General features: G+C 36.0%; 1 protein-coding gene across 1 annotated transcript in view; it reads left to right on the top strand.

Annotated features, from left to right (window-relative positions):
* The window catches only part of LOC126032159 (transmembrane protease serine 11F-like), a 74,283-nt gene that overhangs the window by 43,741 nt on the left and 15,019 nt on the right, over positions 1-15,523 (top strand). The window contains exons 5-7 of the mRNA XM_049789853.1: positions 5,989-6,152; positions 9,771-9,809; positions 14,059-14,260. Coding sequence (XP_049645810.1) covers positions 5,989-6,152; positions 9,771-9,809; positions 14,059-14,260 — 405 coding nt within the window. The remainder of the gene's footprint in view (positions 1-5,988; positions 6,153-9,770; positions 9,810-14,058; positions 14,261-15,523) is intronic.

Raw genomic sequence — 15,523 nt, 5'->3', positions numbered from 1 at the left:
AAAGCAAGAGTATAAAAATTGTTTCTGCTGGGGCTGAAGTGGTGGTGCAAACTGTAAAGCATTTGCCTTGCACACTCTAGCCTAGGATGGACCATAGTTTGATCCCCCGATGTTCCAGATGGTCCTCCAAGCCAGGAGTGATTTCTGAGCACATAGCCAGGAGTAACCCCTGAGCATCACTGGGTGTGGCTGAAAAAATTGTATCTGCTATCTTCTGAGAACATAAAGCACTGAAAATAGAGATGAATTAGAATCTGGTGTGGATAAATTACTTTAAAACCTGGAAATTAAACAGTTTACTATTGAATAGACAATGTGACAGAGACAAATTCAAAAAAGAAAATTATAAGATTCCAGGAAACAAATGGTAATGAAGACACGAATTATCAGAATCATGGGACACAGCAAAAGCAGTATTAAGAGGAAGACTTATAGCTTTACAAACATCCATCAGAAAGGAAGAAAAGGCCTACATACTTAAATAACTTAATGGCACAGCTAAGAAAATTGAGAAATGACCAATGAAATGAGTTGAAAGTAAGAAGCCAGATAGAAATAATAAAATAGAGCAGAAATTAATGATGAACTGGACACCAAAAAAAGAAAAAAACAATCCAAAAGACCAATAAAGGAAGAGTTGATTCTTTGAGAAAGTAAACAAGATTGATATACCATTAGCAAGACTCACAAAGAATGGGAGAGAGAGACATGATAAGAAAAACAGAAGTAAAAAAAGGGGTCACTACGGACACTAGAAAAATTTAAAAGGCAATCAGAAATTACACTGAAAATCTCTATGCCACAAAAACAAAAGAATCAGGAAGAAATGAAAACTTTTTTTGAATACTACAGCCTTCCAAGTTTGAACCAAGATGGTATGAAATACCTGAACAGACCTATCACTGTTGGGAAAGTTAAAAGAGCAATGAAAAGCCTTCCCCTCAAACAAAAACCCAGGTCCAGATGTATTTACTAGTGAATTCTTTTATTTTTATTTATTTATTTTTTTTTTTTTTGGGTCACACCCGGCATTGCTCAGGGGTTACTCCTGGCTGTCGGCTCAGAAATAGCTCCTGGCAGGCACGGGAGACCATATGGGACACCGGGATTCAAACCAACCACCTTTGGTCCTGGATCGGCTGTTTGCAAGGCAAACGCCGCTGTGCTATCTCTCCGGGCCCACTAGTGAATTCTTTTAAACCTTTAAAGAGGATCTACTGCTAATCCACTTCTTCCTATGAAATCAACATCACTCTGACAACAAAAGTAGACAGACGGGGCCGGAGAGATAGCATGGAGGCAAGGTGTTTGCCTTTCATGCAGGAGGTCATCGGTTCGAATCCCGGCGTCCCATATGGTCCCCGGTGCCTGCCAGGAGCAATTTCTGAGCATGGAGCCAGGAATAACCCCTGAGCACTGCCAGTGTGTCCCCCCCCCCAAAAAAAAAGTAGACAGACATCACACTTAAAAGAGAATTATAGGCCCATATCTATAATGAACATGGATATAAAGATCCTTGGGGCCGGCAAGGTGTCACTAGAGGTAAGGTGTCTGCCTTGCAAGCGCTAGTCAAGGAAGGACCGCGGTTCGATCCCCGGCGTCCCCAAGCCAGGGGCAATTTCTGAGTGCTTAGCCAGAAGTAACCCCTGAGCATCAAACTGGTGTGGCCCGAAAAACAATAAACAAAAAACAAAAACAAAAAAGATCCTTAACAAAATACTTGAAACAGAATCCAACAACCAAGCAGGCAGGATTCACTATAGGTATGTAAGAATGGTTTAACATACTCAAGTCAATCAATATAATACACCGTATCAGAAAAAGGACAAACAAAAACCATATGATCATATTAATAGATGCTGAGAAAGCATTTGACAAAGTCCAGAATCCATGGATGATAAAAACTCTCAATAAGATAGCAACCCTGGCCAGAGTGGTAGGGCAGTGGTAGGGTGCTTACCTTGCACGAGGCTGATCTAGGACGGACCTCGTTTGATCCCCAGTATCCCATATGGTTCCCCAAGCCAGGAGTGCATAGCTGGGAATAAACCCTGAGTGTCACTGGGTGTGGTCCAAAAAACAAAAACAAAGAGAAACATAAATAAATAAGATAGGAGCTGAATGAACGTTCCTAAATATTGTCAAAGCCATTTATCACAAACCCATCGCAAATATGCTCAATGGAGAAAAAAAACTAAAAGCCTTTCCACTGAGATCTGATACAAAGCAAGTTTTTCCCCTCTCATCACTTCAATATTGTACTGGAAGTACAATTCAATATTATACTGGAAGTACTTGTAGTAGCAATTATGCATGAAAGAGACATCAAAGGCATCCACATAGAAAAGGAAGAAGTGAAGTTCTCATTGTTTGCAGATGACATGACTGTACATAGAAAAATTCTAAAGATTTTACCAAAAACCTTTTATAAACTATAGACTTATTAGTAAAGTGGCTGGCTACAAAGTTAATATGCAAAATTCCATGACTTTCCTATAGAAATAATGAAAAGTTAAAAAAAGATATTAAAAAACAATCCTATTCTAATTATGCCTCAGAAAATCAAGTACCTTAGAGTCAATTTAACTAAAGACGTGAAAAACTATATAAAGAAAGTGACAAAACACTGCTTCAAGATATGAGAGAGTACACAGGAAATGAAGACATAGCCTGCACATGGATTGGGAGAATTAACATTATTAAAATGCCAATACTTCCTGGGGCCATAGCGGTGGCACAGCAGTAGGGGGTATGCCTTGCACGCAGCTGGCCCAGGATGGACCTTGGTCCAATCCCTGGTGTCCCATATGGTCCCCCAAGCCATGAGCGATTTCTGAGCGCATAGCCATGAGTAACCTCTGTGTGTCACCGGCTGTGGCCCAAAAACCAAAGTCAATATTTTCTTAAGTATTATACAGATTTAATGCAATCCCTATAGAAATACCCAAGACATTTTCCAAAGTAGATCAGATGCTCCTAAAACTTATATGGAGAAATAAATGTCCATGAATAGCTAAATCAATCCTTCGGGGAAAATAGATGGAAGGAATCACATAGTAGTCATTAAAAGAGCATGGTCTTGGAATAAAGAAATAACCTTAATTAATGAAATATACTTGAATATCTGGAGATAGATCTCTGATTTATGAAAATTAATTTTTGATAAACGGGCCACACACAGGGATTAGAGCTGTGGCATTTGCCTTGTACGTGCTAACCTAGGACAGACTGCAATCCTCTGGTGTCCCATATGGTCCTCCAAGCCAGGAGCGATTTCTGAGTGCATAGTCAGGAGTAACTCCTGAACATCAACGGGGGGTGGCCCAAACCCCCCCAAAAAATAGAAAGAAAATTTAAAAAAAGAGGGGGAGCAACAAACATAAAGTGGAACAAGGAAACCTCTTCAACAAGTGGTTCTGGGAAAAATGGTCAACTACATGCAAAATAATGAAGCCAGACCTCTTCTTAAAACCATACACAAAGGTAAAATCAAAAGGGATTAAAAACTTTAATATCATATCTGAAACTAGAAAGTATATATAGGTAAATTTAGGCAGAATACTCCATGACATTGAAGCTAAATGCATCTTTGAGGATAAAACACTACTGGCCAAGCAAGTGGAAACAAGGACAAACAAATGGGACTACATTAAACTTAGAAGTTTGTGTACTTCAAAGGAAATAGTGACTAGAATATAAAGACTATCCATGGAATGGGGGAAGCATCCCACCCAATTCTCATAATATAAGTGGTTTATATCTCCAATATACAAATCACTGATTGAACTTTACAAGATTAAAAACATCTGAACCCATCAAAAACGGGGGGGGGGGGGGAACATTTTCTCAAAGAAGAAATACAGATGGCCAAAAGGCACATGAAAAAAAAATGCTACTCATCACTAAACATCAGGAAGATGCAAGTCAAACAACGAGAAATCATCTCACACCACAGAGACTGGATCATATCACATAAAACAAAATAAAACAAACAAACAAACAAAAAAAACCAAGAACAACCAGTGCAGGTGTGGATGCAGGGAGAAAGGGAATCTTGTTCATTTCTAGTAGGAATGTAGAAATTCCAGACGTTTTGTAAAACAATATGAACAGGCCTCAAAAAGCTAGAAATTGAGCTTCAAATGATTTAGCAATACCATTCCTAGGGATGTATCCAGGAACACAAAACCACAAAAATGTCCTCTGCACTCTTATGTTCAGCTCAGCACTATTTACGATAATCAGAATTTTGAAACAACCCAGGTGTTTGACAATAGATGAGTAGCTATAGAAAAAATTGTACATCTATATAATGGAATACTATGCAGTCATTAGGAAAAATGAAGTCATGAAATTAATTTACACATGAATGGACATGGAGACTATTATGCTGAGTGAAATTAGCCAGAGGGAAATAGATAGACAGAATAATCTTACTCATTTGTGAGCTATATGGAAAACAAGAGATAGTATGATAATAATCCTCAGAGAAAATTGAGACACAGATCAGGAAATCCAGACCAGGATTTGATTTGCTCTCCACAAAGAATGGAGAGTGTAGCTAGAATAGAAAAGGGTCTACGAGGATAATAGTAGGAACTGATTGTTTTGTATAAGAATAGGCTTTAGAAAGTGGAAAATTAACTGGAAAGACACTCACCATTAATAGTAGTGCAAATCCCAGTGTCAAAAAGGACAGAGAGAGCGAGAGAAGGAGAGAGAGAAAGAGAAAGAGAGAAGGAGAGAGAGAAAGAGAGAGAGAGGAGAGAGAGAGAAGCAATTTGCTTGTCCTAGAGCAAGGCAGATGTGTGGATGGGTGGGAAAAATGAGAGACATAGGTGATGGGAAGGATGCACTGGTGAAGGATGGTGTGCACTGTATGGCTGAAACCCAACAATAAATAATTTTGAAACCACTGTGCTTAAATAAAGCAATAAAAATTAAATAATATTAATAATCCTCAAAAACCAGAAATATTTTCTAGAACTACTTGCTAATAATGTTAATTTATAATATATAAATCTCTATATCAAATTATTTTAATTGATTTCTTGTAATGTTCATAAATCAAATATATGCTCTTAACAGAATAAATCCTCAAATATCAATAATTAAATATAATAAAATGTTATTTCAGTTTTGTGGTGCACTGTAAGGAATCATCAGTGACAGCCAGTAATGTTGAATACTTTGGGGGCTTGTAAGATGCAATTTCCCACCCATTTCTACATGTGGTTGGCAAGTATAAGAAGGGTAAAAGCCTGAAGATGGCATCTAAAGTATTTAGGGAGCAAGCTAAGAACTGAATTGCCATTTCTGTTCAAGTTCAATTAATAGAGTATGCACTCAGACTAAATACTAAAGAGTTTTAAAAACTACAAAAGGACCTAGAAAATGAGATCTAGCTCTCTGTTCAGGAGACAAAGTCAACTGACTTTGGGGAGCAAAAACCTTTCTCCAGCTACCATTTTTGAAAAATAGTGATTTTTTATTACAATTTTGTTTCATCATTCTTTAAAAAGCAAGGTACTTAATAAAATATGAAGCATAATTTCATGAACATTGGATCTAATCACAGTCCCCTATCGACAATGAGAAAGTAAGAGAACAAGCAATATTTTTCAATGACTTTTTTTTTTTTTTACTGTTTATAGACATAATTTAGACAGTTGATGTAGGAATCTTAGTACAGGGATAGGGGACTGGCTTTGCATGTGATTAATCCAATTTAATCTTTGATACCTTCACCACAAAGGATCCATGAGCACTGCCAGGAATGCAGGAATGAGAGCAACCTTAGCAGAGTTCAGAATAAGTAATAAGCACAGTGGGTTTGTAATCAATCCCTCACCCTCAATAAATTCTATAGCTATGTATGCCTTTTATTTCTCTTTAAAATCAGAATAATATTTATAAGCAAACATAGTTAATGATTTCATTTTATATTTGTTATCATTATTTCTATTTACCTGTTTTATTACTCTTCAGCCCAGATGAACATGGCGTGAATATTCTTGTGGTGCTCATGTTTCGATACCCATCTACTTCTAGTACTGCACAAATTAAGAAAATTATTGAAAACACTTTTTATCAAAGTCTGAAGATAAAACAGTTGCCTTTGACTATAAGCAAACCATCATTTACACTTACATGTAAGTCCTTATATCATCTTTGTGAATCTCTAAAAATTGTTTATTTTTATGAGAATCTAGAGCAATGGATCTCCTATTTTAAGAAGTTGGCACTAAAATACTCATATCAATATGAAATACATCTAAAATAATAATATATGACTAAGCTTTTTTGAATATATATAAATTCTTTCTATATGCTATTATGTTAGATCTTTTCAAAAGGAGGAAAGGGTAAGCATTATTTTCCCAAGGTAAATTTATATTAAAGAAAGATATAGATGATGAGACTAGCCAGCCTTAGGGTCATAATTAGAATACAGGTCTTTATTGATCTGTTGGGGTTATTATGTAATATCATAAAAAGCATATTTTGTGTAGTTTTGCCTATGTAGAAATAAAAATTGACTGAAGAAATTCTCTAGCTAATTTCCATTATTTCTTATATATTTTGCCTTATTTTCCTTTATTTTTTTCTTTTTTTGCGGGGCATACTCATTTGATGCTCAGGGGGTTACTCCTGGCTATGTGCTCAGAATTGCTCCTGACGTGGGGGGTGGGTATATGGGACGCCGGAGGATCGAACTGCAGTCCTTCTTAGGCTATCGCTTGCAAGGCAGACGCCTTACCTCTAGCACCACCACTCCGGCCCCCCTCATTTATTTATTTCTTATAATACAAAGTCAGGAAAGGTGTTTGACCACCAAAGTGAAAGGAACCGAAGTTGAAAAATATTAAGAAATTACTTCTTTCTCCCAGCTAGTTAGAATCTAAGTAGAGAGGCATCTCCTTACTTCTATACCATTACAAAATAAAGGATAGTAGATTGTTTTGTGTCTCTGGGCTTGATACCCCAGAGCTAGTGCTCTAGAATGAATTACATAAGATTGTAAGTGGCAAGGGGCCGGAGAGATGGCATGGAGGTAGGGTGTTTGCCTTGCATGCAAAAGGATGGTGGTTCGAATCCCTGCATCCTATATGGTCCCCTGAGCCTGCCAGGAGCAATTTTTGATCGTAGAGCCAGGAGTAATCACTGAGAGCTGCCTGGTGTGACCCCTCCAAAAAAACCAACCAAACAAAAAAATTATAAGTAGCAATATCTGGGGTTGTGCCTGCTTGTTTTATTTCCTCTCCCTCTAGCGTGGTTCCCACAAACTATAGCTGTTCTAAATTATTATAAAGTTGATTCTAAGTATTTACAAATGAATCTTGTACTGGTTTATTATTATAAAAAATGAGGGGCTTGCCCTTTGGACCTAACAGTCTTTCTATTCCAATATTCAATTACATTAAGTTTAAAATCCCAAATTATATACAGAGGTTAAGGCATCTGCTTTGATGCACCAAACCTCAATTTAATCCTCAGTATCTCATGATCTCCAAGGCATTTCCAGAAACCCTGAAAAGTCTGGATGTTGTGTAAGTGGCTTCTTTCACTACAGGTTTGGAAAAGCATCACATTATCAGACTCGTGTATTGATCTGGTTTTGTTTGGTTTGGTAGTGTTTCTCTTTGCCAATGAGCATTATTTGGGGCTATCCCCAAGCTTCACAACATGAAAATTAATTAATCTGTGGTGAGAAATTGAAGAAATTCTTTTTTGGAGGCAGAGGTTTGAGCCATACCTGGCAGTGTGCAGGGTTTATTTCTGGGTCTACGCTCAGCAATCACTCCTGGCAGTACTTGGAGACCATAGGTGGTGCAAGTGATCTAACTGGGATTGGCAAGTACCTTATCAGCTGTACTACATCCCTAGTCCTCAAAATCAGATTAATTGGGCCACACCCGGTGATGCTCAGAGGTTACTCTTGGCTAGGGGACCATTTGGGACGCTGGGTATCGAACCCAGGTCCACCTGGGTCAGCCACGTGCAAGGCAAACAACCTACTGCTGTGCTATTGCTCTAGCCCTTTAGTTTTCTAATATTTTGTTTAAAATATTTGCACTTATGTTCATCAGGCATATCAGTCTGTATTTCTTTGCTGTGCTATCTTTGTCTGCTTTTGATATTGGAAATAAATGTTTGCTTTATAGAAAAAAATTAAATACTTTAGGAATAGAATATTTATACACATCAATGAAAATGTGTTTATGAAATAGGTAGAAGTAATAGAATGATCATACCTACCTTAATTTTTTATTATATTTCAAAATAAAACGATATTTTCTAGAATTCTGTAAATGGTAATCTCAAATTAATAATACATTTTTGATAACTCATTTTTCTTACTGCCTGATAATATGTTAAAATAAAATACATGTAATAAAATACATGTTGTTACAGATGCAGTATTTTCTCAGGTTTTATTTTTATTGATCATGCATATTATTTTTTATTATGGAAATTGTTTTAGTTTTTATCTTTGGGCTACACCTAGTGGTACTCGGGGCTTACTCCTAACTATGTGCTCAGAAATCACTTCCTTGTGGTGCTGAGTGCCAGGTATTGAATAAAATAAAAGGCAAGTGTACTAAGCTCTGTACTATGTCTTTGGCCCAAAGATTGTTTTAATGTCAAATGATTGAATTCAATGAACATGTTCATAGCCAGAATTAAATTGTGTCTTTCTTATACTATATATGCATCTTTCATTAAGTAAGAAGCAAAAAATCTAAGAAATCTCTGGTATGGTTTGGGGCTCACATCCCTCTTGGGTGAAGTAGTTGGTCTTGAGGAAATTTTCACATATTTTTTTATTTTCTCCTTGTCAAATAACAAAAAAAGACCAAAACCTAAAAACCAAAACAAAAAGACATGAAGCCAATAATACAATGAAACTGAGTTACTGCTCAGCTCTTATTTAGAGCCAAGAAAGTGAAAGTAAATTTAAAAGGAAAAGGAAGGCATTAAGGAGAGATTTGGTACTAGGGAGTCCCAGGACTGTTAGTGAAAGAGCATTTTTCTCTTATGCTTATTATTTGAACTACACCTTCTTCCGGTATCAAGATGAAGGACAATTCTTAGTGAGAAAGAACTAAGAAACTGCATTGACTGACTTTCGAAGCAAGGCAGAGAAATTTGTCTGTGAAGATTCTCCAGTGTATTTAGTTCCTTGGAGAAAAGCCTTTTTAAACTAGTCACTAGAGTGTGCCTAAAAGACATTGGATGCATATGATATAGCTAAAATCCAATATAATAAAATTTAAATATTGTTTCCTTAAATTATACTAAATTTTTTGGGGGGGCCACACCAGGCAGCATTCTGGGGTTACTCCTGGCTCTGCATTTAGAAATAGCCCCTGGCAGGCTCAAGGGACCATATGGGATGCTGGGGATTGAACCACGGTCCAGCCTGGGTCAGCAAGGCAAATGCCCTACCGCTGTGCCATTGCTCCGGCCTCAAATTATACTAAATCTCTTAAAGAAAACAATCACAAACATTTATTTTCACCATTTCCCTCCTCATTTTTTATTTTCTAAATTCATGGAAAAAATCATGAAGCAAATAAAATTATCTTTTATTCTGGATAAAATAAGATTTAATAGTTATGTATATACTACTTTATTATAAAAATGTTTCATTTTCTCATAAATAAGTATGCTTTGAATAAAAGGCATTTCTAAAGTTGCCATTTGAACATTATACTAAGAAGAGAAAATATTGTTTTATGAATTAATTCATGCCTTATTTCTTCTAGCTATCGATAGCAAAAAGATGAGAAATCTTCTTAACAGCCGTAAGTTCCATATGACTACCAGTTTTGTAGTGAATATAATGAATAAGGTTGAAAAAATTTAGAAATGGAATTTACCAAAATTATTTTGAATTTTGTAAGCCACTTATAGTTATTTTTATTAAATTAAATGTATATGCTCCCATCAAATAGAATGTGAATGAATGAGGGAAGTAGAAAACCTGTCTCAAATTCAGGCCAGGGGGAGGGGGTTGGGAGGAGGGAGATTTGGGACATTGGTGGTGGGAATATTGCATTGGTGAAGGCGGATGTTCTTTATATGACTGAAACCCAACTACAATCATATTTGTAATGTGGTGTTTAAATAAAAATGTTAGAAAATAAATAAAAGGAGATGCCTTTAGTTTCAATGTCAAAAAAACAATGTTAAGTTTTATGACAAAAGTATATATAGTAATAGCATAGTTGAATTTACATTGTAGTCTCATTACTACATGGTACTATATTTATAATAATCTATTTTAATATTCCTCTAAATATTAATATTTTATTATTTTCCCTATGTAAGACAGATTTTTTTGTTTGTATTTTGAGAGGAGCAAATCTGATGACTTACTGCTATCTCTGCATTAGTGTAAATATTAGAACTGCTCAGGGGTTCGTATGTAGTGCTGGGGATTGAAGCCAGGTTGGGAATGTGCAAGAAAAACATTGTGGCCACTATACTGTTTCTTTGTCCCCTGGCAAACATTTTCTGAAGTTACACTAGGATTTTCTTATTAATATTATTGATATTTTGCAATTTTGATATTATTTAGTATTTCAACATTTTGTAGGTTATTTGGATCATAGATTTCCTTTCATAACTTCTATATATACTATTCTATTTGTTTTTAATTTTTTTTTCTGAATTGATGCCTAAGCTGGTTTAATTTTGATTCATTTTGCCTTTTTATTTTTGTTTTTCTTTGTTTGGGGAACAACACCCCATGTAACTCAGGGCTACTTCTAGTTCAGGGATTACTCCTGGCAGTGCTCACAGGATTAAATGCAGTGTCATGGATTGAATCCAAATTGACCATATACAAGGCAAGCACCTTAACCTCTGTACTATTTCTCTGGTTCCTGATTTTTATTCTTTTATATAGATTTCTCTTTTGTTATTGGATGACTATAAAACAATTTTATTCCAAAGCTGCTGCCAAGGGATATTGTTTCAAGTACATCCATTGCAATGAATTTTGACTAAGAAAAAGTGAGTGTTTTCTATTTTTTATTATAGAATAATGCTCTTGCATTTTAAATTTCATCACTAAATCTATTTTGATTGATGCTATTTTTTCTTTCCTCGGGCCCCTAAATAATTCATTATTTGAATTTTCTTTTCTTGATTTTTGTTTGTTTTTGGGCCACACCCAATGACACTCAGGGGTTACTCCTGGCTATGTGCTCAGAAATCTCTCCTGGTTGGGGAACCATAAAGGATGCCTGAGACAGAACCAAGATCTGTCCTGGGTCAGCTGCGTGCAAGGCAAGCGCTTTACTGCTGCAATATCACTCCAGCCCTGACTTTTATTTTCTATTGTACCTATCAACCACTATTTCTAGTTCTGGTTCAGAGTATTTTTCTCTCTTTAAATTCTGAATTCCTAAAATTCACTTTTCTCGTTATCTGATTTTACTGTCTCTTCTCTGTGAAGCTTATGTTCGCTGTAAGAATTCTATACTTTTTTGTTTGCATTTTTTCTTTTATTTAAACATAATTTTATTTAACATCAAAGTTGCTCATGTTTGAGTTTCAGCTTTACAATGTACACTACCCTTCACCTATGAACATTTTCTGCTACTAATGTCCTCAGTTTCACTCCCACACTCCCCATGCCTGCCTTTGGGGCAGGCATATTACTGTCTCTGTTTCTCTGTCTGTCTGTCTGTCTGTCTGTCTGTCTGTCTGTCTGTCTCTCTCACTCACCCTTTTTCCCCTCTAGCCCTCCTTTTCTCTCTTTTAGACTCTTTGGTTTGCACTTTTGTTAATGAAGGGGTACATTACTTATCACATTATCTCTGTTCAGAACCCAGTTCTTTAATGAATTTTTAAAATAAAGTTGGAAAGAAAATATTAGATCCTACTAATATGAACCCATATTAACCCAGAAATTCTACTTGTTTAATTTAGTGGCCATATTAAACTGAAGATAATTATTGTGGGGGAAATTATTATTAACATGTAATTGTGCAATTTTACCATTTTGAATAAAATTATTTTGTAAAAATATATTTTAGTACATGGAAATAATTTTAAGTTATATTGCAAACATTATTTCAAGCCTTCTGGTTCATTTGTGGCCATATCAATTGAGAATTTTGGGAGAGGTTGGCGCCACACTGGAGGCATTTAGGGATTACTCCTGGCTCTGTGCTCAGACATCACCCTTGACAGTCTCAGGAGACCATATGGGTTGCCGGATAACAAACCTAGATACAGCTCAGATCAGCTGTATGCAAGGCAAATACCCTACTGCTGTGCTATCGCTTTAGCCCCCAAATTGAGAACTTTTATAGGGAATCATGTTTATCTGTTGTTGAAAAATATTCACGAGGTGGCAGAACCATAGTACTGTCGGTATGGTGTTTACTTTGCATATGACTGACCTGGGTTCAAACCCTGGCATCACATATGGTGCCTTGGGACCTGCCAAGAAGAAGTCCTGAGTGAAGAAAGAGCCAGAAGTGTTGAGTACATCTGAGTGTAGCCTCCCAAATTAAAAAAAAAAAGGCAAAACCAAAACAAATACAAAAGAACAACCAGGGGATTAAAGAGATAGTACAGACATTAAAGCATTTGCTTTGCTGAGACTGATCCCACTATCTTCAATAGTGAAACCGGAGCACTGCTATTTGTGGCCCAGTGCTCTCCTTTATACAAAGAATAAGATCAGTCGAATATACAATATTGTAAAGAGTGAGGGGAAAAATAAACATCAGAACACAGGTGACATAATGACAGCCTAGAGAGTTCTGAGCATTTCTAATGAAAGCAAGGTACCATTATGCATTAATTCATAAGCTGAAATACTATTGTGACCGCATTACAAAAACACTAGTAAAAATAAAACTTTTAGTTAAAATAATTTTTAATAATGTTATAATTTTGTAGTCAGGTAAGTACATACTTTGCTTTCAAGATCCCTGAGTTTGATCAGAGCTCACTTGATATATAAGCACTAACAGGAGAGTCTTTCAACCTCTAAGTTGTTAGTAAAAATATAATACTACCAGGTTTGGTCCTCCAAGCCAAGATAAAAAATTATATATATATATGTATATATATTAAAATTTATAAAAACTACTCATTATTGTTTAAGACTAAATTCAGAGCTTGAAAAGACTGTATAAATTTATGTTATAGACATTAATTACCTTCATTCACTATTGAACTTTCATTCAATAATAATAATAATACAAATTTTAATGTGAATTTTCTCAGTTCTATATCTAATTCTGCCATCAGCTGGAGGCATGAAGTAACATTTAGCAGTAACTAGTGACTGTAATATCTAGTACTTTAAGTTCTTTTTCCAAGGCTAGTTTTCTCATCTGATAATTGTGTTGCTGAAAACACAACTAAAACATGTATATGGGGGTCCATACATTAACTGATATTACAATTAGTAATTTATTTTTTTATTCACTTATTTTTGGTTTAGGACCACACACAGTGATGCTCAGGGGCTGTTTCTAGTTCTGAACTCATAGCAATTCTCCAAAGACTATATGGGATGCTGGGGATTTAACCTTGTTGGCCAGGTGCAAGGCCAGCATTCTGCTGTACTATTTGACCAGCTCCATTTATTTGTTTGCTTATTTATATATAAACCCTTTATATACAAAGAAAGAAATTACTTTCTGAACTGAATACCTTAAAATTTATGTTAATACTAAGGGCTGAAGCAGTGGCACAAGTGGTAAGGCGTCTGCCTTGCCCGCACTTGCCTAGGACGGACTCTACCACGGTTCAATCCACCGGCGTCCCATATAGTCCCCCAAGCCAGGAGCGATTTCTGAGCTCATAACCAGGAGTAACCCCTGAGCATCACCAGATGTGGCCCAACCCCTCCCAAAATTACCTAATACTGCTTATGAATCTTAATCGGATTTGTATGACCCTTAAATAATAATCTAAGGAACAGAATATTAAAGTAGCTGAAGAATTTGTATCCAACATAACTAACTGGGGTCCCCTATCTTCTTCTCAAAAAATATACTAATATATATATTTTGGGGGGGACAGGTTGTGGAATAAGAATGACACCTTCAAATATGCCATTACCAGCATCGTCTTCTACTCAAAGGATTGTCCAAGGAAGGCAAACAGCCATGGAAGGAGAGTGGCCATGGCAAGCCAGTCTTCAACTCATTGGGGCAGGTCATCAATGTGGAGCCAGTCTCATAAGTAACACTTGGCTGCTTACAGCAGCTCACTGTTTTCGCAGGTAAATTCAACAAGTCTATTGTTATTCTTTTTGTTTGGGAAATCAACAGCCATTGATTCAGTGCTTAGGAATTTAGTCTTACCAGCTTGCCCTTTATTATATTAGAATAGGACTGTTATGTTTCCTATTAGTGCATTTCCTGTTTCTTTTTTTGTTTTGTTTTGTTTTTTTTATTTTTATTTTTTATTATGACTGAAGTTCATTACACAGAATTATTTACGATACATAGTGACAATGAATGAAGGGCATTCTCACCACCAATGTTGTCCTCCCTCCACTCCTGTTCCCAGCATGTCTCCTACATATCTCTCCTTTACCCCCCAGAATCCTAGTGCAACTGGTCTCCTCCACCTTACAGCTTGTTATAGGTTGGGTATCTATTCTGTTTGGTGTTCCAGTCTGGTCATTTTTTATTTATACTACATGTTCATATGATTGGTCCTGGTATCATTCTTTTACCCCCTAAATTTATGAGGCTGAATGATTCAAGTTATGCTATTCTGTTGGAGATAAAAAAGGTTAAGGAAAAGAGAAGAAAAAATTTGGTATCAAATACTAAAAAAGAAAAAAATCACCGAATAATATCCACAAAAGTGAAAAAGAAAGAAAAAAGTGGAAGAAAAAAGAGAAGGAAAATAATATCAAAAAAACAAACAAAAAATAAAACAAAACAAAACCAGAAAATGTGCTGGAGTGGCAGGGTTTGGTGTTACCCCACTTTATTTTTTTTGTATAGGCACAGTAAGTATTGGGGGAGGAAGGAAATTCCCGTGGCTAAGAGATTCAGGGTTTCTCCACTCTTGAAGCATATTGTCACGGGAACAACCACTGACTCCCTACTTTCTCATTGCCATATCTCAGGGTTTTTTTTCCTTCCCCACTCCCTCATCTCTGTATTTTCAATGTCTAGTAGATTTTACTAGATATTTTCCCATATTATCATGACATGAATTATACTCACATCCACACATAATGTATTTAGTTTTGGGGTCACATCATTAAGGTTCAGAGATAACTTTTGGCTCTATTCTTGGGAATCACTCCTGGCAGTGTTTGGAATCATTTGGGATGACATGGATAAACTTGGGTTGATCATATGCAAAGTGCCCTACCCACTGTATTATCTTTCTGGCCTCACAATTTTATATTTTCAACTATATCATAAATTATTTAAGTGTAAAAACTAATTATGATATATATGGCAAGTTTACACTCTTCCACATATACAAGGAAAAGAGTAAAACACTTATGATTTTTATCAGA

The sequence above is a fragment of the Suncus etruscus genome, chromosome 16 (genome assembly GCF_024139225.1).
Source record: "Suncus etruscus isolate mSunEtr1 chromosome 16, mSunEtr1.pri.cur, whole genome shotgun sequence".
Taxonomy (NCBI): Eukaryota; Metazoa; Chordata; class Mammalia; order Eulipotyphla; family Soricidae; genus Suncus; species Suncus etruscus.
Note: the sequence above shows the minus strand (reverse complement) of the source record. Positions and strands in the feature narration are given on the sequence as shown.